The 26005-nt window shown below is 43.8% G+C and overlaps 1 protein-coding gene across 1 annotated transcript; it reads left to right on the top strand.

The window, feature by feature from the left end:
* Positions 1-407: 407 nt before the first annotated feature.
* Positions 408-24062, top strand: LOC117060304 (carboxypeptidase inhibitor SmCI-like). The gene is made up of 5 exons (XM_033172518.1): positions 408-498; positions 2818-2997; positions 10113-10304; positions 21879-22058; positions 23968-24062. Exons 1-5 carry the CDS (start codon positions 408-410, stop codon positions 24060-24062), a joined length of 738 nt encoding a protein of 245 aa, XP_033028409.1.
* Positions 24063-26005: the final 1943 nt, after the last annotated feature.

The raw sequence follows: 26005 nt of genomic DNA, 5'->3' as shown, positions 1-26005 counted from the left end.
CTATTGTTCTGGGACCAATCAGACTGCTGCAATCTCAATCCTATTGTTCTGGGACCAGTCAGACTGCTGCAATCTCAATCCTATTGTTCTAGGACCAATCAGACTGCTGCAGTTTGGATCCTATTCAACTCAGTACATAACAAATACCATCTCACGGAACTGAAATTCTTCCAGGCTGTTTCAGTCTTCTGTGGATATAATTCTGAGCTCCAACATGTCCCAAGCTGAGGTAGAAGAATCCTTAATTGAGAACAGAAAATGACCTTGTAATTGATAGAGTAGATGTAGATTGTCCCTAGATATTGCTAACCTGCTTTTTCATGCCCAGATGACTGCCTCCATTTCCTTAAAGAACACAATATAGAGTCCCTTCCATTGGCACTGGACATTCCCACTGAAGAGTCGCCATGCAGTGTGGTCCCTTCATCCTCCTGTCTCTCATTGTGGGCCTTTTCATGCCCTGGCCTGAGCTGCTGGGCATCTCTGCGTCAAATACAGGTATGTTCTCTCTCCTTTTACAACTTCTAAATCTTATGTGTATCATGACGGCACCTCCCCCTATCTCTCTCCAGTTCTTTAACCTGCCTCTCTACATAGGGTTGCCCCCTTCCATAAGGCCCAAGTGTTGTGGAGCTTGCTTTTTTGTAAGCAAAACATGCACCCTATTATATTGATCATGCTATGGGAGTTTGAGGAGCTTGTGTGCCTACAAAGATTCCCTGGGCCGACTTTGCCCAGTGAGTGATCGTGTGACCTTGATGAAACCTGGATCTTGAAAGGAGCTCAATGGATTCTCCATGGCAGCTCAAAATGAAGAGCTGTGGAGTTGTATCCAACATATTTCTACTCAGAGTAGATCAATTCAAATAGATGGCCCTAAGTTAAACACGACAATTGATTACAATGCATCATTACAATGGGGTCAGTGTCAGCACCTGGAATTCATTACAATGGGGTCAGTGTCAGCACCTGGAATTCTCAGAAGTGGTTGGCATTCTAGCACTCTGCCCAAGGCCATAGTATATCAGTGATACACTGGTTGTTCTGTGAGTCACTCTTTAAACTTTATACTATGTTCCTGGGGAAGCAGCATTCTGGGAACACTCAGAACTGGAGTAAATCTACCCTTGAATAGTCTGATCTCTCTCTTCAGCAATCTTTGCCAACTAAGCTCAAATCAGTCATTGCTCAGGGTGAGCTTTGTTCATGGTTAGTGCTGGTTTCTGACACCCTCAAGAATATGGTGTTGTTTTACTACGCCAGCCAAGATACCTTGCAGGTGGTCCTCACCGGAGTGGCAGAGAGCGGCATGATGTTTGGCCCATATTGGTTTTGGCACAATGACACCAATGAGGCACAACTTGGGTCTCTTTGGGAAACTCTCCAATTTGGAATCAACTTATCCTTGGCTCTGCCGCTCCCCTCAGTTATCTGTCTCAGCCAGCTCAAAGGACTGGAACAGAGCTTTTATGGAATCATGCTCTTCTCAATACAGGATCTGTGGTTTTATATTGTTTTTGTTTTTTTGGTCACTGGGTAGACAACTTGGCTTCTTTGAGAAGTCTTGGATTTCATTTTCCCAGCTGACACCCAATGCTAAACTATTGAGAACAGAAAAGTATCTCTCAGCTACAACGGGACACAGCCTTATCTTCCTTCATTCAGCCATATGCTGAATATCCAAATTATATCACAGGATGAGAAGTTTTTTATTTTGGTTGGGTGGTGGTGGTGGTCATCTAGTCCAAAATTGAAGCAACCTCATGCTCTCCATTTGAAGTAACTTTCATCTAGACAGAGTAGCGCCAGACTATCTATTCTTGTTACAACTTTCTCCTTAGAACAAACTATATCTCATACAACTTGGTTTCTCCAGACCCTTTACAATCCTGGTCCCTCTATTCTCCTCGGTGACTCTCCAGTTTGTCAATCTCATTCTTAAAAATTTGGCAGTCAGAAGTGGACACAGAGCCCTATCCTTCTTGACTCAGCCAAAAACTGAACCACCAAATTTTAGCACTGGAAGACTATTGTCAGGGGTTCATTGAGTCCAAAGTAGTAGCAATCTCATACTCTCCATCCAAGTTGGAATGTTCCCATAGGTTTGTAGGATTTCAGGGTGATGGTCTTTCAAGCCTTTCTCTTCCCATGTATCTCAGTGGTGTTATGCTAAATCCATATGAAGGGCTATGGGGAAAATCCCAACAGCAACCTAGTCTCCAGTGGGTTTGTGGTGTGTTAGCAGAACCATTAGATTCCCATTTAGAAGTTCCTTCATTGCATACTTAGGTATTTTCAGGAATTGGAGTCATGTGGTCTATTTTGTTGCTCTTAAGATTTAGTGTCAGGAAATAACGTAGTCCTGGACACAGCAGAGTGAACGCAGGTTTTCTGGAAGCTTCTGGCTGTAGAGCATTGACTGGACAGCACAACGCAGGAACTCAGCAACTCACTTGGATAACTATATAGCGTATTTATTGAAGCAACTAGTATCCATAAGTTACTATGTACAGACTTTGAAAATAAAAGAAACAAAAGTAAAACCTTTCCTCTCTGTCTCTCTGTCTCTCTCAACCTTCAGTAACCAAACTACAAACACCACCACCACACACCAGCTCTCACACAGCTCATTCTTTAGGAACTCCTTGACCAATCACAGGTCGTTGCAGATCTTGGCTTTCAGCCAACTGTTAATTGCTATAGGTGATTAGCTGACTTTCTGCACGTAGGCACTTTGAAATCTCTAACAGTTGCTATGTTTCAGACTTTGATATAATGTTTATATGAGGCTTGCCTTTGTTTCCTTTTACCCACCAGATTCTTTACCTGATATATGCAAACTCCCTAAGAAATTAGGAAGATGCGCATCACTGTATCGATACTATTTCTTCAATATTGAAACCATGAAGTGTGACCAGTTGTCTTCTGCTGGCTGCATACTCAATGAAAATAACTTTATGACTCAAGCTGCTTGCGTTTTTGAATGCGAACGCTTTGGTAAGAACAAACAATTTGCTATTTTAGGACAGGAGCTGTGAACATCCTGGGGCAAATGGGCACATTTAAAAATTTGAGAAGCTCTGATGGACACGATTTCTCTTTCCTCCAAAACATGAAAGCAATCCAAGTATATTATGTCCCTCTCCAGACCCCTCCATACAAACGCACAAAGGCAACAACCTCTCCCTTAAAAACCTAAACATAATGGAACAAAAAACATTGTTTGAAATGATTTTTTGGGGGTATATGTTACATATTCTATATTTATTTTAGACCAACTATACTTAGGACATGTATAGAACAGCAAGAACACATCACAGTATGTCAAACTCGAATGCACTGCATTGGCAGCCATTGTCTTACAGGACCTGATTGAAGGTGTTGGCATTGCGTGGCCAGGCGGAGTCCCCCGAACCCCGGGCAGCCCCTGAGAAATAACAACATGTGACAACGTTCTATGGGATTAAATTGGCCACAACTTTATTAATATTCAGATGTAGTGAGACCTTGGTTCAGGCATTGGGCGTTTATCCTTCCCAGCCCCCCAGCCGGGGTTCTGGGTAATATCAGGGTTATCCAGCATGAGTGGGGAGTGGGCTAACTCTGGAGAACATATGTTCAAGCAGATAGCCCACCCCACCCCCCGTTCGCCGCCACTGGAGGGGGAGGGCAATGATGACCTCTGGGCGTATAGGCCAATGCCTCCCCCTGAGACCCCTTTAACGGGAACCCTATTATTGCCGCTGCAATGGGGGCGGGGGTCACCGCCCCACACCCTCCCCCATTTTGTAGATGACTAAAGGATTCTGCCCAAGGCCACCAACCGCCAAAGTTGTGATGAATTGCTATGGGAAAGGCGAAACCTGCCAATGCAGGGAAACTCCTTTCCGGCCCTTCAACAGCGACCTTGACATAGCAGCGCCTGCGTGCCTGTGTGGCTGTGGAAATAAAATGGTTAACCTGCAGAGTAAACGTTAAATGAGGGAGTGGTGGGTGAGGAAACTCTGAATCGCAGGTATGACTCAACTCCTATTGTGTGTACTGACTAATCCCTCCTTCTACCTGGCCAATCCCCCCCCCCCCCCCGGCAACACCTCCCCAGCTGGGATTGGGCAGCTGCTTGAGTGGGTGGAGATCACAGGTATCCAACCTGGGAAGGTGGTGCCAGACCCAACTGCCAGGAGCTGCACCGTGATCACAGGAGGCTACTCGCGACCACGCAAAATGCGCACCCCGTTTGATGCGGGGAGCGGTCATTACAGTGCAAAGCCCAGGATTTCTTAGGCCCCAAGTACTTGAAGGAATACCGCGCCTAGTGTGAGGCAACCTACATTTTGAGATCTGCAGGGGAGAGACCAGCTGTGGAGCTGGGCAGGGGCTGTTCACCAGGCTGTTCATTCTCCCCTCCCCTCAGGGACAAGGGCTTTCCCACACTCCTGAAACCCCAATGGTGAAAGTGGTTGTTATAATTTATAATCTGATTTATTACCCGCCCTTCAGTGCACAGTACCAGGGTGGATTATCAAAATTAAAAATTCAGTATTAGAAACAGTTTTAATTATGGTGTTGGAAATCTCCCGCTATTAGCTAGCAAAGCAGACAGCACTGGTAAAAGACACTCAGCACAGAAAACAGTTGGGCCTGTGGTGGCAAGGATTTATCCAGGAGTAATCCCAAACTATGGGCCAGCTCCTTCAGAGGAGTTTGCAAACCTGTTCAGAACAAGGTGTCTTCCTACCTCCTGCGATTAAAAAAATTGGAAAACAAAACACCTCTGTTTTTATTGAATCTAGTTTCCATTTGTTCGCCCACATGCACTCTATCACTGCATGCAAACACCAGTCTAGCCCTTCAGGTGTCATCTACATACTGGCTCAGGAGTACTACTAAAATGCAATGTCGCCAACTCACATCACCTTGAGTCGCTCCTGAAGGATATTGTGCACTGTGCTTTGTTCTTGTTCCTAATGCTGCACTTTTTCTGGGAGAGGAAGGAGGGTATAAGAATTATTCATCTCATTCTCCTTCGATCTACCAGAAAGATTCTCTCTTTCTTCCACAGTGCAAAAAGGTGACGACCCCCCCGGTCCAATGCCAAGGCATGCACAGTAGTATTTTGGCATCCTCAAAAATGCCTTCTGCTCATGTGAAAGAAGACAACAGCTAAATTCCAGATGTCCTGCCAATCTACAGGTGTCCTTCCATTCACCTCAGCTGGAAACCCCTGAATATTCTGAATAAATGCAACAGTACTTCAGCATGTATTCTGGTTCTTGAGTATGGTGTTTGGTCCACATTTATTCATCTGCAATTAAATCCACATTAATGCTGTTAAGTGACTTCTATGGCTTACTATTTCTTTGTGGGGAGCTTAGATGTTTTTATTTACAAAAATATTTATATACTGGTATATCATCTAAATATCAAAGTGATTTACATTATCTACATATATAATAAAACATGTAAAAAAATTAGATCAGAGAGCATCAACTAACCATTAAGTATGCTCTTAAATGTTGGCATAAAGCTGTCATTATAAAAATGTTTTCAGTAGGCCTTTGAAGATCGACACCTGATGAATCTCTGTTGGCTGAGCAGTCCGCAGGACTGGGCCAATGGCTAAGCGTTTGGATTCTTGTTGTCAGATGAGCCGCACCAATTCCGGGGAGAGGACATGAGGTTCCTGCAGATGATCTAAGTGATTGAGGCTGACAAATGATGTTTTAGGCTGCCCTTAGGTATCTTGGACTTGTAAATTAATACAAAGACAATGAACTTAGCTCAGTAGTAGATGCACAGCCAGTACAGACATTTTCACAATTCTGTCACTATTCTGCACCAACTGGAGGTTTCAAATGAGGCTGAAGGGCAGCCGCACATAGAGCACATTGCTGTAATCCAGCCTCAAGGTTACCAACATGCAGCCAGACTTTCCCTGTCCAGGAGCAACCCTAGCTGGCCAATCAGACAGAGCTGTTAAAAGGAACTCCTAGATGCAAAGGACACCTGGGCTTTTAATGAGAAACATGTATCCAGGAGCCCTCCAGAGCTGCCTTCTGTGTCTCCTGGTCATGGGAGCCACCCATCCAAAGGGCATTTGTCTTCATCTGGAAGTGCCCTGGGAGGTAGGAGTTGTAGTTTAATACATCTGGAGGGCACCAAGTTGGCAAACATTGCTGTTGACCATAAGCACTCTTACAATCTGTTATCAGGCCAAGCTATAAGCAGTTGAAAGAAAAGAAAAAACCAGAGGAAGGCCATAAACTTTGTATGACCAAAGATCAGGTTTGTATCAACATCGTATCACGGAACTGAAACTTTTTTTTTTTTGACGTGGAAGAATAATTTATTGAGAACAGAAAATTACATTGGAATCATCAGGGTAGAACCAGAGTGTCCCTAGATATTGGTAATTCATTTTTTCATGCCCAACTGATGGGTTCCATTTCCTTGAAGAACATGATATAGCGTCCCTTCCCCTGGCACTGGACATTCCTATCAAAGAGTCGCCATGCAGTGTGGTCCCTTCATCCTCCTGTCTCTCATTGTGGGCCTTTTCACTCCCTGGCCTGAGCTGCTGGGCATCTCTGCGGCAAATACAGGTATGAGTTCTCTCTCCTTTTACAACTTCTAAATCTTATGTGTATCATTGCTGTACCTACCCCTATCTCTCTCCAGTTCTTTACCCTGCCTCTCTACTTAGGGTTGCCCCCCTCCTTAAGGTCCAAGGGATGTGGAACTTGCTTTCCCCCAAGCAACACATGTACCCACTTATATTGATCTTTCTATAAGATTTGGAGGCCCAAGCAGCAACCTGAATTTGCCCAGTGAGCAATTACGTGAGCTTGATCAAATCTCGATCTTCAAAGGAGCTCCATGGCTTCTCCATGGTTTGCTGGCTTAAATCTGTGGTGGCTCAAGATGAAGGCATGTGGGGTTGTAACCAACGATGGTTCACTCAGAGTGGATCCATTCAAATAGATGACTCTAAGTTAAACAAGGCAATTAATTCCAATGCATTTTTGGATAGTTGAATTTTATCACAACTTTCGACACCAGCCTTGGTCAGGCCCAAACAGAGGGGGGGGGGTCATATGGGCCACTTGGCCCGGGCCTCCAATTCCAAAGGGGGCCTCGGTCAGCATATTCACAATCGCTCACCATTATTTAAATGTAAATACTAAAAATAATCCTTTTCCCTATGTATTTTTAAAAAGCACTATTGTATATCTATATTTTCCTTGTTGTCTTTATGTGCAGATACAGTTCAAGCCTTGAAATATTTTTTTTAAAGGGCCACATTATCTACCTGGCTCTGCAAGGGCCTGGCCTTGGTCCTTGCTTGTGGTCGGTGTCGGCACCTGGGATTCTCAGAAAGATACTGGCATTCCAGCACTCTGCCCATGGCCATAGTAGACCAGTGATACACTGGTTGTTCTGTGAGGCACTCTTTAAACTTCATACTATGATCCCAGGGAAGCAACATTCTGGGAACACTCAGATCTGGAGTAAACCTACCCTTGAATAGTCTGATCTCTCTCTTCAACAATCTTTGCATGGACTGGCAGATTCCCCCAAACCCCAGGCGACCCCTGAGCGGAATAATGACACAAGACAAAGTGCTATGGGATTAAAATTGGCCACAACTTTATTAAGATTCAGAGGTAGGGAGACCTTGGCTGAGGCATTGGGCATTTATCCTTCCCAGCCCCCAGCTGGGGATATGGGAAACTTCAGGGTTATCCAGAATGTGTGGGTATTGGGCTGGCTCTGGAAAACATATGTTCAAGCAGAGAGCCCCCCCCCCATTCGCCGTCGCTAGAGGGGGAGGGCAATAACAACCTCTCACTTATGGTCTATGCCACCCCCCCAGACCCCTTTAGCGGGAACCCTGGTATCGCAGCCGTACTGGGGGAGTGGGGTCACCGCCGCATGCCCCCCCCCATTTAAGAAGATGACTAAAGGATTCTGCCCAAGGCCTGAAACCGCCAAAGTTGTGACGTTTTGCTACAGGAAAGGCAAAAGCTGCCAATGCAGGGAAACTCCTTTCCGGCCCTTCAACAGTGGCTTTGACATAGCAGCGCCTGCGTACCTGTGCAGAAGAGGTTAACCTGCAAAATTAAGAGTTAATTGAGGGAGTGGAGGGTGGGAGAAGCTCTGAAGCCTGACTGCCGTTTTCTCAGGTAAGCTACGCCTTCTATTGTGTGGGCTGGATGGTCCCTTCCCTTACCTGGCCAATCCCCCTTGCAACGCCTCCCCCAGGCAGGAATGGATGCTGGCTGAGGTAGGCGGGGCCACAGGTATCCAGCCTGGGGAAGGCGATGCCAGCCCGAACCGGCAGGAGCTGCACTGGGGTCCAAAGGGGACTGCGCGCGACCACGCATAAGTTACTCCCCATTTAATGTGGGGAACGGTCATTGCCAACTAAGCTCAAATCAGTCATGGCTCAGGGTGTGGACATATGAGCTTTGTTCATTGTTAGTGTTGGCTTTGGGCATCCTCAGGAATATGGTGTTGTGCCACTACGCCAGCCAAATACTGTCATGAACACACCAACACCAAGTGTAATCTGGCTGGGCTTTCACGCCGACACAGGAGAGCCCACAACTGCCAGCATTGACTCCCCCTGACCTTGGATGGCCGGCTGATGAGGGAGGAATGGAGAGCAGGCTGGAACACAGCCAAAGCTCCCCGGCAGCCCAAACAGGCACAGAAAGCCACAGAGACAGCTTTTCGGAACAGAAAGGGGCTGCAGCTGACCAAATACCGGTAAGTCTGAGGCGTATGCGTATAGGAAGGCTGCTAGACAGGAAGCAAAATAAGAAACATAAAGATCAAAGGTTCAATCTCTTCTGTCGACACAGGAATAACTTCTCAGAAGGGTCAACTGAGTGATGGGGGCTGGAGGCTTGCTAGAGCCGTCCGGGGATAATTGCTTGTTTTTTTTGCAATAAATCCTCCTTTTCAATTATGTACGCTTACTGTGTTATCAAGCCGGGAACCTGGACTCCTAACCGATACCTTGCAGGTGGTACTCACCAGAGTGACAGAGAGTGGCATAATGTTTGGCCCATGTTGGTTTTGGCACAATGACTCCTATGAGGCACAATCTGGGTCTCTTTGGAAACTCAGATTTGGAATCAATTTATCCTTGGCTCTGCCGCTCCCCTCAGTTATCTGTCTCAGCCAGCACAAAGGACTGGAACAGAGCTTTTGTGGAATCATGCTCTTCTCAATACAAGATCTGTAGTTTTATTTTGGGGTGTTTTCTTTTGTTTGTTTGTTTTTGGTTCATGGATAGACAACTTGGCTTCTTCCAGAAGTCTTGGATTTCAGTTTCCCAGCTGACACCCAATGCTAAACTACTGAAAACAGGAAAGTAACTCTCAGCTTGAACTGGACACAGCCCAGTGATGGGAATGTAAGGTTATTAAAAGCTTCTGGGAAATGATCTATAATTATCTGAAGAAAATGTTTAAAATAACTTTTGTTTAAAAACCTGAAGCTTTTTTTACTAGGACTGATAGGAAGCGAACTCCCCAAAGAACAGAAGAAAATATTTATGTATGCTAACAACAGTTGCCCGAATATTGTTAGCGCAAAGATGGAAGGAAGTAAAGATAGTGACGAAAGAAGAATGGCAAATCAAGCTAATAGACGATGCAGAAATGGCAAGATTAACGGCAAATCTCAGAGACAATGACAATGAGAAGTTTAAAAAAGAGTGGGAATTGTTTATTTGTTATGTGCAAATATACTGTAAACAGGTTGATACATTGGCAGGGTTTTAAGTAAATGCTTGCAACTAGCAGAAAATTAGATAAAATTAAGGGAAATTATAATTGAAAAAGTTTAAGAATGGATATGCAGAAGAACTTAGTTAATATAAGGAACCAGAAGAGGGTATGGAGGGAAGTCCAGAGATTTAAGGAATCTCAAAGAGAAGGTTTGTGAAAACGTATTTGTATACATTTAGATCTGGTAGAAATATGAGTTAATTACTGTTTTTATTTGTGAATTAGAGTCACATGGTCAACGTAGTTGCTTTCTGTGTTTCAGACTTTGATATAATACTTATATGAGGCTTGCCTTTCTTTGCTTTTGCCCACCAGATTCTCTACCTGATAAATGCAAACTCCCTCCGAAAGTAGGAAGATGCAGAGGAAGTTTTCTACGTTTTTCCTTCAATACTGAAACCCTGAAGTGTGAGGAGTTCATTTTCGGTGGCTGTGGACAAAATGAAAATAACTTTCTGAATGAAACTGAATGCTATCAGGAATGTGGACGCTTTGGTAAGAACAAATAACTTGCTAATTTAGGACAGGAACTGTGGACATTTTGGGGGGAAATGGGCACATTTCAAAACTTGAGAAACTCTGATGGGTGCATGTCCCCTTTTCTTGAAAACATGTAAGGCCTCCGAGTATTATTATCTCTCTCTTCAAACCCCTCCATACAAACCCAGAAAGGCAACATCCTCTCCCCTTAAAACCCAAACGTAACTGAACAGTAATCATTGTTTGAAATGATTTTTGGTACATTTTACATATTGCAAGTTTTATTTGAGACCACTGAACAAGACTTATGGTCAAAAAGCCTTTGGCTTACTTTGGTTTTCTTTAGTTATGTTGGCACAATGACAAACGGAATGTCTGAGAAGATAAAAATCAATTAAAATAAAATAATGTGTACCATTACACAGTACAAATAACAGCCAAACACAATGTCTGTACACAGTTGCTTTTTACTGACCAGTCTTCTCCAGTAGAAGATAAACCATACAGAATACAGCAACACCAACTTGAGTATAGCTCCAAATAATATCATATATTTCATGATGTGCTGCAATGTAAGTATCTTTCCAGTTTTTCAAACTGAGAAATCTAAAGTACTGTGCCCACTCTCGGCTAGCCATGGCCGGACTCCAGAAGGGATTCTTCCTTCAGGTAGAAAATGTTGTGATATTATGACATGACGAGCTGCGAACGCTGCAGCAAGGTCACAAGACTCAAGAGTCATGTTTCCTCTCTGTGGGAATTACACTGGGCATACCAGCTCCCACACATGTGATGTCATTGTAATTAACTGTTGTATTCTTTACTTTCTGTTTTGCATCGGAGATGCAAGATGCTTTAATAGACAGCTCTGAATAATGAGCTGGCTACGCAGAGACATTCTGCTCTTTATTTACAATAAAGAAGGTTTAGCCTTACTGGCTTGTGCGTGTTGTTTTTCAAGCTGGAAACAATCGCATATTACCCTCGTGCCCCTGGACTCCAGAAGCCACAGGGCACGGAAGCTTCGTCCGCCTTGGGGTCAGTCTCTCAGTCTGCCCCCGCGGGAAGTTTTCATAACATTGGTAGCAGAGGATGGTTTCCGAACATCGGACCTCTGATGACTTCTGCCTGATGTTTATTTGCCGGCGATGAAAGCAGCCTTAAACAGCGTTCTGGAATTCCGGGGGATTGCCGTTTCCCGCTGTGAGATGACGACGCGTTAATTGGACTGCGAGTAACTGATTTACGAGGCAATAAACCTCAGAAGGCTAGGTTTGTTTGCTTAAATTGCTTTCTGAAGTCAGAGAGTAAAAAGCCTGCTTTTTCGCCACTATGGCAAAGGATAGCAAGCAGAGCAGCAGCTCCCTTTGTCCAATGCTTACTGATGAAAATTACCAGACATGGCGAATTAAAATGGAAGCTGTCCTGACCAGGCAGAATTTGCTTGATATTGTGACTAATGCCCCTCCACTGCTCCCTGGTGGTCGATGGCTGAACAGCGATAATCAGGCGAAGGCAACCATTGTTTTGCATCTTGACCAATCCCAGTTAATACACGTCAGGGATTTGGTTCACGCAAATGATTATTGGATTGTTTTGCAAAATGAACATTTAAGGATTGCGGCAGGGAGTTCCATGCTCCATTTCCAACGTCTCACCACCTAAGGCTAAAGGAGGGAGACAATTTGTGTTCGCATCTTAACCATATGAAAGAATTGCGAAGTGAACTTGCACAACGCCACGTTGATTTGAACGTAGACGTGTTTTGTTTCATGGTTTTGAATAGCCTCCATGCCGGTTATAGTGCTATTGCATCACAGCTAGGTGCCCTGGATGCTCAAAACTTAACCGTGGCCAGAGTCTTCTCAACTTTGCTAAATGAGCAAGATCGTTGTGCTGCTCAAAATGAGGCTAATGGAAGGGGGAGTGAAGCGTCCTCAACCCCACCTAGTGGTCCATCTGAGCATGTGCAAGCTCTTAAAGTCATACGCTGCACTAACTGTGGTCTGAGAGGACACAGTTTCCAGACCTGCAGAAAGCCCAAGAAAGGATCTAACCAACAAGCAGGTGGATCTACAGGCAAGGCACAAGCCAAAGTCTCCAAAGGGCGCACAGTTGCATTGCTTACACAAGGCATGCAGGAGCAGGACACTGACATTGACATTAGCCTAGCGTTTGTTATTGATTCAGCAGCGTCGCACCACATGACCGCAAACAAGCGTTTATTTAAGACTTTTAAGAAGCTGGAATCCACCGTGTCGCAGGTGAGTGGAACACACCTGAAATCGACTGGAGTTGGAACTGTTTATCTTCAGAGTCTCCAGCTGTCTATCAGCAACGTGCTATATGTCCCAGAAATTGCCTACAATCTGCTAAGTGTACCGCAGCTTACCGTGAAGGACTGCGAGCTCAGGCTGCGCAAAGGACTTTGCACAATTTTTAAAGATGGACAGGTGATCCTTACAGCTCAGAAGAACAAAGATGGACTATTCTTACTATCTTTTGATTCTACTGACTGTTGTTTTGATGTTGTTGATTCTTATTCTCTTGCAGGTGCTGCTAAGTCCAAGGAGACTACCAAACAGCCACGCAGAGAAAAGGTCACAAGATGTTTCCAGCAGGTCTCTGCTGATGTAATAGGACTTTTGCCACAATCTAGAGGCGGAGCTACCTGTTATTTATTGCTGTCTGATCATTTCTCTAAATTTTCTTGGATTTATACTATGAAAAGTCCGCAGCAAGTCTTGGCCAAGTTCACTGAATTTTGTGCTAAGATAGATTTCATGCATGATGGCAAAATTGAATGTTTGTATACTAATCAATTACCAGTGTTTGATTCACAGGAGTTCAAGGAGTTCCTAAGTCAACATTGCATTCGGCACAAAGTTGCTGTAAGCCAATCATCGTGGAACAAAGATTTGTGTGTTAAAATTAACACTATACTACGTGAGGGTATGCAGGCGCAATTGCTAAGTGCAAAGCTGTCTGAACAGAATTGGGCTGAAAGCCTATCTGCCTTCACATATGCTTGGGTCAGGAGTGTTCCAAAAGGAATGGAATGCTCACCTTATGAGATACTGTTTAACAGAAAGCCTTCTGTTAAGCATCTTAAGGTTTTTGGTTCTCAAATGTGGGTGGAATCACTTGAAGGTACAACCATACAAGGCATTTTTATGGGCTATGAGAAAGGTCAACACAGAATTCTATTGCCTTCCTCAAACACAGTAATTCTTACTCAGGAGGTAGAACCTACTGTAAAGCCGGAGACACAGATTCTCCAAAGCTTTCCCATTGATGTCAATACATATGAGGACACTGACACCAGCAGTAGCAGTGCAAGCTCAACCACGGCTAGTTCCGACACAGGTGAAACTGTCATTGAGAGAACACATGCTAGTTCCAGGCCATCAGATGAAGATGATGTGCTAGGATCTTTAGAGCCACTGTTTACGATTGGTAAAGTTTCTCCAAAAAGTCCTGTTCAGGAGAAGCTCAGTAAAGAAGATCTACATCTTGTGCGTAGATCTGAGAGAGTAACAAAGGGTCAGGCACCCAAACGCTACTCCAAAGAGTTTGCAATCTCAGCTGTTGCAAATGTAGCTGTAGTTTGCACTCAAAACAGAGACACTCAGGCTCACTTCACAGATGTGAAAAGGCCATTACAACAGGTTGCAAAGTTCAACACTGTTCATGCCAACACACACAGAGCAAGTGCTCTGGTCCCCTGGAGAGTTGGTTATCGAAGGCTCAAACTGGTAGAACCAGTCTCAGAGAGTTCCAAGGATGGAACAAAGACAACAGATTCATACTGTGTATATGATAACTGTTTGTTTACTTCTCTTAATGATGCCTTAGCGTTTGCCGCTCTCACATTGTCTAATATCGGGGGAGGATGTTGTGATATTATGACATGACGAGCTGCGAACGCTGCAGCAAGGTCACAAGACTCAAGAGTCATGTTTCCTCTCTGTGGGAATTACACTGGGCATACCAGCTCCCACACATGTGATGTCATTGTAATTAACTGTTGTATTCTTTACTTTCTGTTTTGCATCGGAGATGCAAGACGCTTTAATAGACAGCTCTGAATAATGAGCTGGCTACGCAGAGACATTCTGCTCTTTATTTACAATAAAGAAGGCTTAGCCTTACTGGCTTGTGCGTGTTGTTTTTCAAGCTGGAAACAATCGCATATTACCCTCGTGCCCCTGGACTCCAGAAGCCAGAGGGCACGGAAGCTTCGTCCTCCTTGGGGTCAGTCTCTCAGTCTGCCCCCGCGGGAAGTTTTCATAACAGAAAATATCTGACAGGGCTGATGTGAAATCCAGTCACTCCCTGTCTCCATGGCTCTTTAGTGCAACTCCAGGGCATGGGCAGATAGCAGCAGAGTTGTAATTGCATGAACTCCTGTGCAGAGTTCCAAAGGAAAAACACACATTCAGGCAGCATAATTATTTAGTTATACTGTAGTTTACTGAGGTTTAAAAGTGTACAGGATCTTACTGGATCCCCAGTAAAGTGCCAAAACTTCAGCTCCCAAGACCTCATCCAGTTACAGAAGCAAAGAAACAGACAGTATAACAGAAAGCATAGAAACAGACACAGAACTGCTCAGTAGGCAGGAAATATATCATCTGCCTCTGAGCGTTGGCCATGAGCCCCACAGACTCACGAGATAAACAACTGCTGCAAGCTTGTATTTGAGAACATTCAAGAAAGTTCTGCACCCGTAAAACTCACAATGCTTGACAATATCACCCCTTGAAAGGAAAATGAACCATGGCATCTGTTTCTGAAGGAAGGTGTGTTCACCTCTTATCACCTTGAGCGCTCCTGAGATATACTGTGTACTGTGCTTTTACCTTTTTCCCAATGCTGCACCATTGCTGTGGGCTGCCCTGGGCTCTCTGGGAGAGGAAAGGAGGGGGATATAATTCTCCTTCTTCTTCTTCTTCTTCTTCTTCTTCTTCTTCTTCTTCTTCTTCTTCTTCTTCTTCTTCTTCTTCTTCTTCTTCTTCTTTGCATCATTTGATCCATCACAAATATTCTCTCTTTCTTCCACAGTAGTAGAAGACCAGTAATATTTTGGCATCCTCAAACATGCCTCCTGCTCATGTGAAAGAAGACAACAGCTAAATTCCAGATGTCCTGCCAATCTACAGGTGTCCTTCCATTCACCTCAGCTGGAAACCCCTGCATATTCTGAATAAATTCTACAGTACTTCAGCATCCTCTGTATTCTGGTTCTTGAGTATGGGGTCTTGTCCACATTAATTCATCTGCAATTAAATCCACATTAATGCTGTTAAGTGACTTCTATGGCTTACTATTTCTTTGTGGGGAGCTTAGATGATTTTATTTACAAAAATATTTATATACTGCTATTTCATCTAAATATCAAAGTGATTTACATTATCTACATATATAATAAAACATGTAAAAAAAAATAGATCAGAGAGCATCAGCTAACCATTAAGTATTTTCTTAAACATTGGCATAAAGCTGTCATTATAAAAATGTTCTCAGCAGGCCTTTGAAGATCGACAGCTGCTGAATCTCTGTTGGCTGAGCAGTCCGCAGGACTGGGCCAATGGCTAAAGGTTTGGATTCTTGTTGTCAGATGAGCCTCACCAACTCTGGGGACAAGATATGAGGCTCCTGCAGATGATCTAAGTGATTGAGCTGACAGATGAGGTTTTAGGCTGCCCTTAGGTATCTTGGACTTGTAAATTAATACAAAGACAATGAACTTGGCTCAGTAGTAGATGCACAGCCAGTGCAGACATTTTCACAATTCTGTCACTCTTTTGCACCAACTGGAGGTTTCAAATGAGGCCGAAGGGCAGCCCCACATAGAGCACATTGCTGTAATCCAGCCTCAAGGTTACCAACATGCAGCGAGACTTTCCCTGTCCAGGAGCAGTCCTAGCTGGCCAATCAGACAGAGCTGTTAAAAGGAACTCCTAGATGCAAAGGACACCTGGGCTTTTAATGAGAAACATGTATCCAGGAGCCCTCCAGAGCTGCCTTCTGTGTCTCCTGGTCATGGGAGCCACCCACCCAAAGGGCATTTGTCTTCATCTGGAAGTGCCCCGGGAGGTAGGAGTTGTAGTTTAATACATCTGGAGGGCACCAAGTTGGCAAACACTGCTGTTGACCATAAGCACTCTTACAATCTGTTATCAGGCCAAGCTATATGCAGTTGAAAGAAAAGAAAAAACCGGAGGAAAGCTATAAACTTTGCATGACCAAAGATCAGGTTTGTATCAACATTGTATCACGGAACTGAAACTTTTTTTTTTTTTTTTTGACGTGGAAGAATAATTTGTTGAGAACAGAAAATTACATTGGAATCATCAGAGTAGAACCAGAGTGTCCCGTGTCCCTAGATATTGGTAATTCATTTTTCATGCCTAATTGATGGGTTCCATTTCCTTGAAGAACATGATATAGCGTCCCTTCCCCTGGCACTGGACATTCCTATCAAAGAGTTGCCATGCAGTGTGGTCCCTTCATCCTCCTGTCTCTCGTTGTGGGCCTTTTCACTCCCTGGCCTGAGCTGCTGGGCATATCTGCGTCAGATACAGGTATGAGTTCTCTCTCCTTTTACAACTTCTAAATCTTATATGTATCATGGCTGTACCTACCCCTATCTCTCTCCAGTTCTTTACCCCACCTCTCTACTTAGGGTTGCCCCCCTCCTTAAGGTCCTAGGGATGTGAAACTTGCTTTTCCCCAAGCAACACATGTACCCACTTATATTGATCTTTCTATAAGAGTTGGAGGCCCAAGCAGCAAGCTGAATTTGCCCAGTGAGCAATTACGTGACCTTGAACAAATCTTGATCTTCAAAGGAGCTCCATGGCTTCTCCATGGCTTGCTGGCTTAAATCTGTGGTGGCTCAAGATGAAGACATGTGGGGTTGTAACCAACGATGGTTCACTCAGAGTGGATCCATTCAAACAAGGCAATTAATTCCAATGCATTTTTGGATAGTTGAATTTTATCACAACTTTGGACACCAGCCTTGGTCCTTGCTTGTGGTCAGTGTCAGCACCTGGGATCCTCAGAAAGATGCTGGCATTCCAGCACTCTGCCCAAGGCCATAGTAGACCAGTGATACTCTGGTTGTTCTGTGAGTCACTCTTTAAATTTTATACTATGATCCCAGGGAAGCAACATTCTGGGAACACTCAGATCTGGAGTAAACCTACCCTTGAATAGTCTGATCTCTCTCTTAACAGTCTTTGCATGGACAGGCAGAGTCCCCCAAACCCCAGGCGACCCCTGAGCGGAATAATGACACAAGACAAAGTGCTATGGGATTAAAATTGGCCACAACTTTATTAAGATTCAGAGGTAGGGAGACCTTGGCTCAGGCATTGGCCATTTATCCTTTCCAGCCCCCAGCTGGGGATATGGGAAACTTCAGGGTTATCCAGAATGTGTGGGTATTGGGCTGGCTCTGGAGAACATATGTTCAAGCAGAGAGCCTGCCCCCGGTTTGCCGTCGCTGGAGGGGGAGGGCAATAACAACCTCTCACGTATGGTCAATGCCTTTCCACTAGACCCCTTTAATGGGAACCATGGCATCACATCCGTACTGGGGGCGTGGGGTCACCTCCCCATGCCCCCCCCATTTAAGAAGATGACTAAAGGATTCCGCCCAAGGCCTGAAACCGCCAAAGTTGTGACATTTTGCTACTGGAAAGACAAAACCTGCCAATGCAGGGAAACTCCTTTCCGGCCCTTCAACAGTGGCTTTGACATAGCAGCACCTGCGTACCTGTGCAGAAGACGTTAACCTGCAAAATTAAGAGTTAATTGGGGGAGTGGAGGGTGGGAGAGGCTCTGGAGCCCAACTGCCATTTTCCCAGGTAAGCTACGCCTTCTATTGTGTGGGCTGGATGGTCCCTTCCCTTACCTGGCCAATCCCCCTGGCAACGCCTCCCCCAGGCAGGAATAGATGCTGGCTGAGGTAGCCGGGGACCACAGGTATCCAGCCTGGGGAAGGCGATGTCAGCCTGAACTGGCAGGAGCTGCACTGGGGTCCAAAGGGGACTGCGCGCAACCACGCAAAAGTCGCTCCCCATTTAATGTGGGGAACGGTCATTGCCAACTAAGCTCAAATCAGTCATGGCTCAGGGTGTGGACATATGAGCTTTGTTCATTGTTAGTGTTGGCTTCGGGCATCCTCAGGAATATGGTGTTGTGCCACTACGCCAGCCAAATACTGTCATGAACACACCAACACCAAGTGTAATCTCGCAGCCGGCTGCAGAATGCAGTCATGAACAGGGAGGCAGGGCTTTCACACCGGCACAGGAGAGCCCACAGCTGCCAGCATTGACTCCCCCTGACCTTGGATGGCCGGCTGATGAGGGAGGAATGGAGAGCAGGCTGGAACACAGCCAAAGCTCCCCGGCAGCCCAAACAGGCACAGAAAGCCACAGAGACAGTTTTTCGGAACAGAAAGGGGCTGCAGCTGACCAAATAAGTCTGAGGCGTATGCGTATAGGAAGGCTGCTAGACAGGAAGCAAAATAAGAAACGTAAAGATCAAAGGTCCAATCTGTTCTGTCGACACAGGAAGAACTCCTCAGAAGGGTCAACTGAGTGATGGGGTCTGGAGGCTTGCTAGAGCCGTCTGGAGATAATTGCTTGTTTTTTTTTGCAATAAATCCTCCTTTTCAATTATGTACACTTACTGTGTTATCAAGCCGGGAACCTGGACTCCTAACCGATACCTTGCAGGTGGTACTCACCAGAGTGACAGAGAGTGGCATAATGTTTGGCCCATGTTGGTTTTGGCACAATGACTCCTATGAGGCACAATCTGGGTCTCTTTGGAAACTCAGATTTGGAATCAACTTATCCTTGGCTCTGCCGCTCCCCTCAGTTATCTGTCTCAGCCAGCACAAAGGACTGGAACAGAGCTTTTGTGGAATCATGCTCTTCTCAATAAAAGATTTGTAGTTTTATTTTGAGGTGTTTTCTTTTGTTTGTTTGTTTTTAGTTCATGGATAGACAACTTGGCTTCTTCCAGAAGTCTTGGATTTCAGTTTCCCAGCTGACACCCAATGCTAAACTACTGAAAACAGGAAAGTAACTCTCAGCTAGAACTGGACACAGCCCAGTGATGGGAATGTAAGGTTATTAAAAGCTTCTGGGAAATGATCTATAATGATCTGAAGAAAATGTTTAAAATAACTTTTGTTTAAAAACCTGAAGCTTTTTTTTAAGACTTCCGGTGGAGCGCCATTCTGTGTAATTGGGAGTTGTTTTGGTTCCGAGACAGCTCCGGTGTTTTCGGGGATTGGAGTGACCACAACCGCACTGCGGGCTCTGTTAAACCTCGGGAAGAGTGTCCCGAGGGCTTGGGTTCTAGCGGGCGCCAGACGTGCTGATCTTGCTCTCGAGCAACCCTTGTAAAAGGGAGGCTTGAGCGAGCGGGGCTCCGGTACGGTGCTGAAGAGCCATCGCTAACCAAAAACATGAAGCAGTGGGTACTGCCAGATTTTGAGTGCTCTACTTTTCTTCAATTTGGATCTAAAACAAGGACTCTGTAAGTACGGAGCTTAATTTGAACTTAAAGTGTGGAAATTTGGCTTGCGGAGAGAGATTTAAAATGAGGAAGTCCGTCTCTCTCTGACAGCAGCAAGATCAAAGTAATGTCAAAGGAGCTGGAGCTGCTTAAGACTTGCTTTAAAGTTTAGTGCTGATTTTAGAGATTGCTGAAACCCCGGTTTGGGGGAAGACTGAGACATTTTATTGCTTTCCTGTGGATTTACAACTCTGTTAACCCTCTGGCCAAGGAGTCTAGGTCAGGTTGGAAATGGCGGACACTGGGATGGACTGGATTGCGCAGTTGGAAAATTACTGAGACCCCATCATTTCCTGTTTACTTAAATCCCACGGTGTCCTTGAAACTGAAAGAATGGAAGACTCAACATCACTCCAGCAAAGACTATTGTTAGAGCTTCAATCACTTCAGCAGAGAGTTATAGACAAGTTTTCCCAGATTGGAACTGTTTTAGCTAACTGTTTTTTGAACCCATTGGATGCTAAAGATGGAAAAAATGAAGGTTCAGAGGAAATTCCTGAAGAAGAGGATTTGCAAGATGAAAAACAAGGAAAGCTCCCTAGGCGTGAGAGGCCGGGAGCCTACAGACTGGACAGAATAGAGAGTGCTAGGGGTGTGAGCCCTAGTGCTCAAGATCAACAACTATGGAAAATGCAATATGTTGCCGAGAACGAAGATGATGTTGCTAGTGTAACTATCTACCAAGAAGAAAGTTACAATCTGGAAAAGAAGAAGTTACAATGAAGAATTTTAAGTTTAAAGCTGGACATGATGGAAATAACAGAACTACAAGAAGGAGCTGGAAAGGGTGGACTTTGGGGGGGAACCTGTGGGGGAGGGGAAGGGAAAAGGCAAGGGTTGAGATGGACAGGAGGGGTGTGGGTTAAAGGATGAATTTGTAAAGGGGATATGGAAAAAAGGCTGATCACGGAACTCCGAAACCAGAGGGGAAATGGTGTATGAGAACTGGAAGAAATACTTAGGTTTTTGTTAAGATGTGATTTATTAAGAGGTGAAATTGGAATCAGTTGATATATAGGCTACAGTATTAGAAGTTAAGGTAAGAGAGGATATAAGAGGTTGAGTAATGTAATGTAATGTAATGTAATGTAATGTTTAGTTTGATAAGAATAAGATTTGAGATTTGAGGTTTATGGCTGTAAGATTAAGATTAGGTGTGAGAAATAAGATTTTATAATGTTACAAAGTTACTAAAGAAGATTAGAAATGAACGCAGAAGAGAGGACGTGAGGAAGTCCCAAACTAAGGATTTAAAGAGGATAAGGATGGATAAATACGTGTTTTGTTTGTGTGTATTTTGTTTTGTAATTCTTGTAGTGTTTGTATTTTGTGTATGTTTATTATTAAAATCCAATAAATTCTTATTAAAAAAATAAAAAAATAAAATAAAAACCTGAAGCTTTTTTACTAGGACTGATAGGAACCGAACTCCCCAAAGAACAGAAGAAAATATTTATGTATGCTACAACAGTTGCCCGAATATTGTTAGCCCAAAGATAGAAGGAAGTAAAGATAGTGACGAAAGAAGAATGGCAAATCAAGCTAATAGACAATGCAGAAATGGCAAGATTAACGGCAAAGCTCAGAGACAATGAGAAGTTTTAAAAAAAGTGGGAATTGTTTATTTGTTATGTGCAAATATACTGTAAACAGGTTGATACAGTGGCAGGGTTTTAAGTAAATGCTTGCAACTAGCAGAAAATTAGATAAAATTAAGGGAAATAATAATTGAAAAGGTTTAAGAATGGATATGCAGAAGAACTTAGTTAATATAAGGAACCAGAAGAGGGTATGGGGAGAAGTCCAGAGATTTAAGGAATCTCAAAGAGAAGGTTTGTGAAAACGTATTTGTATACATTTAGATCTGGTAGAAATGTGAGTTAATTACTGTTTTTATTTGTGAATTGGAGTCACATGGTCAACGTAGTTGCTTTCTGTGTTTCTGACTTCGATATAATGTTTATACGAGGCTTGCCTTTGTTTTCTTTTACCCACCAGATTCTCTACCTGATAAATGCAAACTCCCTCTGAAAGTAGGAAGATGCAAAGGAAGTTTTCCACGTTTTTCCTTCAATAATGAAACCCTGAAGTGTGAGGAGTTCTTTTTCGGTGGCTGTGGAGCAAATGAAAATAACTTTCTGAATGAAACTGAATGCTATCAGGAATGTGGACGCTTTGGTAAGAACAAATAACTTGCTAATTTAGGACTGGAACTGTGAACATTTTTTGGGGAAATGGGCACATTTCAAAACTTGAGAAACTCTGATGGGTGCATGTCCCCTTTTCTTGAAAACATGAAAGGCCTCTGAGTATTATTATCTCTCTCACCAAACCCCTCCATACAAACCCAGAAAGGCAACATCCTCTCCCCTTAAAACCCGAACGTAACTGAACAATAATCATTGTTTGAAATGATTTTTGGTACATTTTGCATATTGCAAGTTTTATTTGAGACCACTGAACAAGATTTATGGTCAAAAATCCTTTGGCTTACTTTGGTTTTCTTTAGTTATGTTGGCACAATGACAAACGAAATGTCTGAGAAGATAAAAATCAATTAAAATAAAATAATGTGTACCATTACACAATACAAATAACAGCCAAACACAATGTCTGTATGCAGTTGCTTTTTTACTGACCAGTCTTCTCCAGTAGAAGATAAACCATACAGAATACAGCAACACCAACTTGAGTATAGCTCCAAATAATATCATATATTTTATGATGTGCTGCAACATAAGTATCTTTCCAGTTTTTCAAACTGAGAAATCTAAAGTACTGAGCCCACTCTCGGCCAGCCATGGCCAGACTCCAGAAGGGATTCTTCCTTCAGGTAGAAAATATCTGACAGGGCTGATGCGAAATCCAGTCACTCCCTGTGTCCATGGCTCTTTAGCGCAATTCCAGGGCATGGTCAGATAGCAGCAGAGTTGCAATTGCATGAACTCCTGTGCAGAGTTCCAAAGGAAAAACACACATTCAGGCAGCATAATTATTTAGTTATACTGTAGTTTACTGAGGTTTAAAAGTGTACAGGATCTTACTGGATCCCCAGTAAAGTGCCAAAACTTCAGCTCCTAAGACCTCATCCAGTTACAGAAGCAAAGAAACAGACAGTATAACAGAAAGCATAGAAACAGACACAGAACTGCTCAGTAGGCAGGAAATATATCAGCTGCCTCTGAGCGTTGGCCATGAGCCCCACAGACTCACGAGATAAACAACTGCTGCAAGCTTGTATTTGAGAACATTCAAGAAAGTTCTGCACCCGTAAAACTCACAATGCTTGACAATATCACCCCTTGAAAGGAAAATGAACCATGGCATCTGTTTCTGAAGGAAGGTGTGTTCACCTCTTATCACCTTGAGCGCTCCTGAGATATACTGTGTACTGTGCTTTTACCTTTTTCCCAATGCTGCACCATTGCTGTGGGCTGCCCTGGGCTCTCTGGGAGAGGAAAGGAGGGGGATATAATTCTTCTTCTTCTTCTTCTTCTTCTTCTTCTTCTTCTTCTTCTTCTTCTTCTTCTTCTTTGCATCATTTGATCCATCACAAATATTCTCTCTTTCTTCCACAGTAGTAGAAGACCAGTAATATTTTGGCATCCTCAAACATGCCTCCTGCTCATGTGAAAGAAGACTGCAGCTAAATTCCAGATGTCCTGCCAATCTACAGGTGTCCTTCCATTCACCTCAGCTGGAAACCCCTGAATATTCTGAATAAATTCAACAGTACTTCAGCATCCTCTGTATTCTGGTTCTTGAGTATGGGTTTTTGTTCACATTAATTCATTTGCAATTAAATCCACATTAATGCTGTTAAGTGACTTCTATGGCTTACTATTTCTTTGTGGGGAGCTTAGATGATTTTATTTACAAAAATATTTATATACTGCTATATCATCTAAATATCAAAGTGATTTACATTATCTACATATATAATAAAACATGTAAAAAAAAATAGATCAGAGAGCATCAGCTAACCATTAAGTATTTTCTTAAACGTTGGCATAAAGCTGTCATTATAAAAATGTTTTCAGCAGGCCTTTGAAGATCGACACCTGCTGAATCTCTGTTGGTTGAGCAGTCCGTAGGACTGGGCAAATGGCTAACGGATTCTTGTTGTCAGATGAGCCGCACCAATTCCGGGGAGAGGACATGAGACTCCTGCAGATGATCTAAGTGATTGAGCTGACAGATGAGGTTTTAGGCTGCCCTTAGGTATCTTGGACTTGTAAATTAATACAAAGACAATGAACTTGGCTCAGTAGTAGATGCACAGCCTGTGCAGACATTTCCACAATTTTCACAAGTCTGTCACCCTTTTGGAGGTTTCAAATGAGGCCGAAGGGCATCCCCACATAGAGCACATTGCTGTAATCCAGCCTCAAGGTTACCAACATGCAGCCAGACTTTCCCTGTCCAGGAGCAGCCCTAGCTGGCCAATCAGACAGAGCTGTTAAAAGGAACTCCTAGATGCAAAGGACACCTGGGCTTCTAATGAGAAACATGTATCCAGGAGCCCTCCTGACTTGCCTTCTTTGTCTCCTGGTCATGGGAGCCACCCACAAAAAGGGCATTTGTCTTCATCTGGAAGTGCCCTGGAAGGTAGGAGTTGTAGTTCAATATATCTGGAGGGCACCAAGTTGGCAAACACTGCTGTTGACCATAAGCACTCTTACAATCTGTTATCAGGCCAAGCTATGTGCAGTTGAAACAAAAGAAAAAAACCAGAGGAAGGCCATAAACTTTGCATGACCAAAGATCAGGTTTGTATCAACATCGTATCACGGAACTGATTTTTTTTTTTTTTTGACGGAGCCCTCTAGAGCTGCCTTCTGTGTCTCCTGGTCATGGGAACCACCCACCCAAAGGGCATTTGTCTTCATCTGGAAGTGCCCTGGGAGGGATTTTAATTCAGCCTTAATTTTAATTCATCTTACAGTCTGCAGGTATGGATAGGTGACTAACACAACCTGAGTGCTGACGTCTAGTGTGAACACAATGAAGGAAACAAAGGACTGCAAAGTATCCTGGGCTAGTTCTTATGGAATTGATGACTTGTGAGAACTGCATAAAGGCGTGTGCACCAACCACTTCAGCTATGAAAGCCAGAGTGGGGTGGTGGTGCAGTCTGCAACTCTCCACCCACCTGGAATGTGTGGATAAGAAGCACAAGGGGAGCAACACCTTTGGCCAGCAAGCATTCACATGTCACACCCCCTCTCCATTAGGAGTCTGTGGTCACACCCACACTAGACATCTAAAGCAGACTTATACCATGTTGCCAGTTCTGGCTTCCCTCAAAGAGTACTGGGAACCTTAGTTTTTTAAGGGTGCCGAGAGTTGTTAGGAGAGACCACACTGAGAAATAATTTTGAGACCCCTTAAGCAAGGGCTCATGTGGCAACCCAGAGATTAAATAACAATCTTTTCCAGACAAGTCTTTTTCTTTTTCTCTGGTTGAATTAAAAATAGAATAAATAGTTCCAAATCTACCCCCCCCCTTGAGGAACGTGTGTATAATATATTGCATGAGCTTTGTGTTTGCATTGACATTAAGAGTCTGTGGAGCAACCTTGGCCGATCTGTGCTGGCAGGGGCTGGTGGGAGCTGTATTTCAATACATCTGGAGGGCACCAAGTTGGCAAACACTACTGTCGACCGTAAGAACTCTTACAATCTATTATCAGGCCAGGCTATATGCAGTTGAAAGAAAAGAAAAAAACGGAGGAAGGGCATAAACTTTGCATGACCAAAAGATCAGGTTTGCATCAACATCATATCACGGAACTGAAACTTTTGAGAGATCCAATGTGTCCTTATTTGATGTGGAAGAATAATTTATTGAGAACAGCAAATTACATTGGAATCATCAGAGTAGGACCAGAGTGTCCCTAGATATGGGTAATTTATTTTTTCATGCCCAACTGATGGGCTCCATTTCCTTGAAGAACATGATACAGTGTCCCTTCCCCTGGCACTGGACATTCCTATCAAAGAGTCGCCATGCAGTGTGGTCCCTTCATCCTCCTGTCTCTCATTGTGGGCCTTTTCACTCCCTGGCCTGAGCTGCTGGGCATCTCTGCGGCAAATAAAGGTATGAGTTCTCTCTCCTTTTACAA

The sequence above is a fragment of the Lacerta agilis genome, chromosome 15, assembly GCF_009819535.1.
Source record: "Lacerta agilis isolate rLacAgi1 chromosome 15, rLacAgi1.pri, whole genome shotgun sequence".
Lineage (NCBI taxonomy): Eukaryota > Metazoa > Chordata > Lepidosauria > Squamata > Lacertidae > Lacerta > Lacerta agilis.
This window is presented reverse-complemented; position numbering and strand designations above follow the sequence as displayed.